This window comes from Camponotus vicinus, unplaced genomic scaffold, assembly GCF_025532165.1.
Source record: "Camponotus vicinus isolate PSW18456_S1 unplaced genomic scaffold, iyCamVici1.0 SCAF_6, whole genome shotgun sequence".
Classification (NCBI taxonomy): domain Eukaryota; kingdom Metazoa; phylum Arthropoda; class Insecta; order Hymenoptera; family Formicidae; genus Camponotus; species Camponotus vicinus.
The window spans coordinates 4,262,091-4,267,659 of NW_028141978.1; the positions used below are offsets into that span (position 1 = coordinate 4,262,091).

Sequence of the window (5,569 nt, forward strand, 5' to 3'; positions counted from 1 at the left end):
GCGTCTCCTTGAATCCCTTTCTTTTCACGTAATTTGACGCGAAAGCGACACTTCCGATATTGTCTGTCATGCATGTATCCCAATATATCTCGCGCACGCGTCTGATATCCATTCTCCCCCGAAAAATGATCCGATAAACGGACGAGAAAGAAATGTCTGATGTGCAAAACTCTTGGGAACCGATAAAATTCTTGGCGATGATAAAAGTCTAGTCGCGCTCGCTTCGATTTGTTCCGAAGGTCGTTGAAATATCATCGAAATTGACATTTGACATTTCTAAATACAGTCTGCTATAATAGCGCGGATTATATTTTAAAAAGTAACTTTATTAGTAAAACGATAAAGAGATTGAAAAAAAAGTAAAAGTGATTTTTATTTATTTCGCACAAAATTTTTTTTCTTCTGTCTCTCTTTCGAAAAAGAGAACACAGGTGCAATGCTTGTATTCCCCTCGCGACGCCGAATGGCCGTAGATGTAAAATTTATCGTTTACGACCTTTATGTCACTGTTGTGCAGTAGTATAGCACTTGCACTCGATCGTTTGATCGTACTTGTTTCTCGTTTATTCCACGGCTCTTGGTATCGCGTGGGATTTCAAGGAGAGGACTAGGAATATCAAAGATATATTTACACACACATATACATATACACACACACACAGGGAATATTAAAACTACACTTACGTGCATAGCACAAGCGATTGCACTTTTGCTCGCATGGATTACGCCTCTGGCGCAAAAGTAGCCGTTCTCGCGAGAGATAAACGCGATTTTTAACGATATCGTCTCGCGTTCTTTTCTCGTGTCATTAGTTCAGTCTCCGGAAGACGTTTCGTTCCACTTTCCGCTGCTTACCGCGATCGATGCATTGCAAATACGCAGATAGAGCATTAATTACAAAGAGCAATCCCTTTCTCTATCTCTCCGATTTCATTTAAAAATTTTTTTGCCGTTACAATCATGTCTCAGTTTATTTCAAACGTATCGTTTAATCCGTTTTTTCACAAGCATTTGACAGAAAATTAATTTCATACGAGATAAACGGAGCAAAATTTTTTTCATATAAGTACGAGATTTAACGAATATAATTACTTTTCTTCTTTTACTTTCTCGTTATACATAAATTGATTGTAAAATTTTTCATTCTAGCATAAATTTAGTTAATATTGTAAAATTATTTGATATAATTAATATTATAATGAAAATTATAATAATATTGTATTATTGTAATTTCATGATATTTAAAAATATTATAATAAAATGCTTTTAATTTTGTAATATAATACTTGTTATTATTATAATACTTTTAATTTTATAATATAATATTTGTTATTATTGTTTCATGGAAATAATATATTTACGTATCAATGTCTATTTTAAATGCAAAATTATAACAAAACTTATCGAGGTCCATTTATTCAAAGATTAATTATCAGAATTTAATTATAGAAAAATTGAGATCGTTATAAATTATCGATTACGCGAGGAGAGAAATATATTTGTTCGCACTTACCGATTATCGTGGTAGTTGCAGGATCGCGGTCGGCTCTTGATGGCTTCGTCATCTCTGACATCTGAAGATGTATTTGATGATGCGTACCAGAGAGCGAATCTTGGCGATCACCTCCTCTTGCATAAGATTAAAGCACATGGCAATTAATGCCATTCCTGAAAAAAGGAGGGAAAAAGGACGATTCAACATCCGTGAAGCACGTCGAAAAATTAAATTGGAGCGCGATATTTCAAGCATCAGGGATATTATTGCGCGAATTGTTGCGCGATTCGGCCGCTCTTGTGTGGAAGCGGTCGGAGCCAATATTCGATAGCACTTGAATATCTCCGCGAAAAATCGCGCCCGTGCAATCGGGCATCGATCGAAACGAGCTTAATGCCGTGTATATACGCGACGACGGGTGCAATCGCGTTGCAGGATTTAAAAGCGGTTGATCTCTTTTAAAACTATTGTCTTTGCGCCGAAAATTTCGCGACAATCGGATTTCTAAAAAAAAGGGCCTTTTATTTTTTTTTCGCAGTTTGTCAATGGCTGAAACGAATGCGCAAATCGAATAACTTTGACGCTTTTAATCCGCGACGCCTCGGATGCCGAATCTATTTAGTTAGGTAATGAAACTCGACAGAAAATCGAGGGGATTTTCCTTTTCTTTTGCCGACTGCAAACAATTTTGAGTCGCCGGCGTGAAAAACTTACCGAGCATCAGGTACATGGAACAGAAGATGAAAGACATTTCGAGGCCTTGCCCGGAGTAGATCTTGTCGCCCGGGACGATATCGCCAAAACCTATAGTCGACAAAGAGACGAAGCAAAAGTAAGAACCATCCAACATGTTCCAGTCTTCCCATTCCGAAAACAGGACCGCGCCGCCCCAGATATACCTGTCCAAAAAGCGAAGAGAAGTGCACGTCAGTCAGGTACGATTTTCCCAGGGAATCTCTTTCTCCTCGGATTTCCGTGACGAGTTTAATCGCGGAATGTGGGCGCAAACTGATCATCGAGAAATGTTAATAAGACGTAACTTGGGAAAAATTGCACATCGGGATTTTGACTTAATAAAATCTCGAGTTCAAGTGGAAGGAATTTGACAATCTCAAAGTTAATACTTCTATAATTCTTATCAAACTAAGTTAATATAATAGAAATGCCAGAAGATATTTCGATTCCGATCACAAAATTATATTTCGAGACTTGGATTCAATGAAACTTTAAGTAGCAAGATACTCGATAGAGTTTTGCGGCAGATTCTCTTGCTCGAAATAATGAAACATTTGTAATTATTTCGGAGAAATTTATATATATTTTGATCCAGTGAAATATTTCGAGATTTTATATTTTAATTTTTCATTTCGAAATATTTTAAACGTAATATTTTACTTTTTTTGATTTTAAAATATGGGTTAAAAAGTGCAGCAAATTTTTTCCCCTCTGATCGTAATCGTTTTTAAATTGATAAAATAAATTCTTTCCAAGATATTTATCTTTCGCATTCTTTACGGATCTGTTTCTTAATTAGCGATCCGATTATCTCTTTGGCTAGACTCACCCCACCATGATAGCAAGACATAGAGTTAACGGCACCGTCACGTGCTGTGGATCGTAGCTGTCGCTCTCATCGTCGCCTTCGTCGTCGTCCTCGTCACCGCCCTCGTCGCCGCCGTCGTCGTTTCTCGGCGAAGTTTCTTCCAAACTCGACGTGTCTACCTCCCCGCTGTGGGTGTTCACCATCTGCAGACGTAAATCCTGTTTGAACAGCCTTTACGCAGGATATTCCAGAACTGGAGTCGAGGTCCCTCCATAACGAGATTCTCCCCTTACTTAATTGGACGTATCGCTTAATTCTCATCGTAATAAACGTATCTTCGCTAGTAAAGAGACTTAAAACTTTGTCGAAGCGAAATCCATTTGAAATTAAGTCAGGACATTCGCTCGAGGACCAAACTTTGGACATTGCAACGAGACAAAAATCTCGTTTCGAAGTTTGGTGTCTCTTCTAAATTCTCCTCGATGATTCTAAAAGACTCTATATAAACCCCGCCGAATGATATCGCTTAGAGCACGATCCTGACTCACCTGCCATCGATCTCTCTTCGCAGCTGGATCATCGTCCGGCATCTCCGGCGCGTCGGTCGTCGATTCATGAGGTCTTCTCCGACACCTTCGAAAGATCAATCAACGTTAATTCAGATTAATCTTACGTCAAAATAGAAAACGATGACGGTCGGTTCTCGCCGAGGAAGCGAAGCAACTTTTGTCTTACCTGCACAGGCAGCAACGGGCGTAGGTCCATTTGAAGCTTCTGGCCAGAATGTCGCCGATATTGCTGAGGTAGAGGAGGAAGAGCGGCATCCCTATTATCGCGTACACTATAGTCACGACTTTGCCCCATTTCGTCCTGGGACAAATGTTGCCGTAACCTGCGCAGTAAACGAGAACACGGCCAAGTGAGTTTATCGACGAGCTACGTGTCCGCTTCCGTCCCGTGTTTCTTGCTTCTTGCTTCTCCGCGTCCGTACATACGTGGGCTGATTCATTTTTGATTAATTTATCGCCGAGTGTTTCGGTAAAGTAAAACCTGGTGCTAGTATCGCGCCGCGCGTCATTTATTAATCGAGAAAGCGCGATTGAGGGTTTTATTCGGAAAGAGTATCATATGATCGCGATAAAAAAACTGCATATAAAAAGTAGAGTCCCTAGAATATAAAGTCTGGCCACTCGATTAGTTTTGGAAAAACATGGCAGCTATTTGTGGTTATTTTTTGTAACCACAGATGTTTTTAAATATTTTACAGCCATGGAATTTATTATTCGGCAATATCTGCCTCATTTAAATAAATATTAAATAAATATTAAATATAATTTAATTCGTTTTTTATGGAAAAATTGAAAAATATTTCTTATGCAAGCCTTAACAATTGTCATCAATTAAGTTTAAAAATTATGATTTATTGCATATAGAATAAAAATTGCATGTACTAAAGGACGACTAGTCAAACCAATATATAATAGTAAAACAACGGCTATGCATTCTATAGTTAAATAATGTTACCAAATGTTATATTTCTATTTATAAAAATTGTGTTACTGCGATATAGAATAGTTATTTTGTAGAATAAATAATTTTTATATTACTGAAAGTTAATTTTTTTATTTTTTAATTTAAAAATTGATAAAAAGGAGTACAATTGTTGTAATTTTCTTCTTTAAACAAATATAAATTGTCCGTAATTTTCACTTCTTTTTAAATTATTAAACTTGCTTATAACAATAATAATTCCTAATAATAGTTTCTAATAAGCTCTTTAGTAACAATTTTTATTGGTTCCGACATGTTTTTACAAATTTTGAGACACGTACCGTGGCCAGACTCTATATTCTAGGGGACTCTAATAAAAATGAGATTGTTCTTCCTAATAATTGAGATAAAAATCTCTCAAGACATTTTCTTTCAGTCTATCTGTCTATCATGGATATCCTTGTGTCATCTTACAAATATTATAGATTAATTTGCGTGTTCAAATGATAACTGACTAAACATCCCGATATTTTTTCTCGAAATAATACTTCTCTCCTCTTTATAATGCAACATTCTCGGCATCGAGTTCGCGTATATAACTGACTCTCCATTATCGCATAGATAGCGATATCCGCATCAATTATCTTCTTGGCAATTCAACCGGACGCTGTTTCAACAGATGCGCCCGCGAGAGTTGGACGGAATCCCGAAAGTTTCGAGCTCACCCCCGCGAGAGACGTAAACAATCCCCCGACGAACGAACCCGCTCGGATATTCATGTTTCATAACGTGGCGAAACGTGCTCCATAAAACCGAGCAGATGCGAGTCTTTAAAAAAAGAGAGGAGGAAAGCACCGAGAAAAATTTTGCTCGTAAGTTCGCGATTCGTTGGACGTTGAAAAAAAAAGTGCGCTCCGTTCCCCACAAAAAAAATGATATTTACGGAGACGAAAAACGACAGTTTTCCGACTAGTCGTAACGACTAGTACACCCTATATTTTTTTTTAATAATTTCTCGATTTGCGCGATAACGCAAAGAA

The 5,569-nt window shown here is 37.5% G+C and overlaps 1 protein-coding gene across 1 annotated transcript; it reads right to left on the reverse strand.

The window, feature by feature from the left end:
* Positions 1-1,561: 1,561 nt before the first annotated feature.
* Positions 1,562-3,862, reverse strand: LOC145973185 (uncharacterized). Its single transcript, XM_083102421.1, has 5 exons — positions 3,774-3,862; positions 3,587-3,671; positions 3,060-3,241; positions 2,210-2,394; positions 1,562-1,668 (listed from the first exon to the last, which is right to left on the reverse strand). The coding sequence occupies exons 1-5, from the start codon at positions 3,860-3,862 to the stop codon at positions 1,562-1,564; spliced, it is 648 nt and encodes a 215-aa protein (XP_082958547.1).
* Between the last annotated feature and the right edge of the window lie 1,707 nt (positions 3,863-5,569).

What these genes read in the sequence shown, in the direction of transcription:
- LOC145973185 (XM_083102421.1), bottom strand. Translation starts at nt 3,862, where the DNA reads ATGCCGCTCTTCCTCCTCTACCTCAGCAATATCGGCGACATTCTGGCC. An exon ending in CGAAGAGAGATCGATGGCAG is followed by an intron (nt 3,242 to 3,586) that starts GTGAGTCAGGAT and finishes TTACGTCTGCAG; the next exon opens with ATGGTGAACACCCACAGCGG. An exon ending in TTCCATGTACCTGATGCTCG is followed by an intron (nt 1,669 to 2,209) that starts GTAAGTTTTTCA and finishes TCCTTTTTTCAG; the next exon opens with GAATGGCATTAATTGCCATG.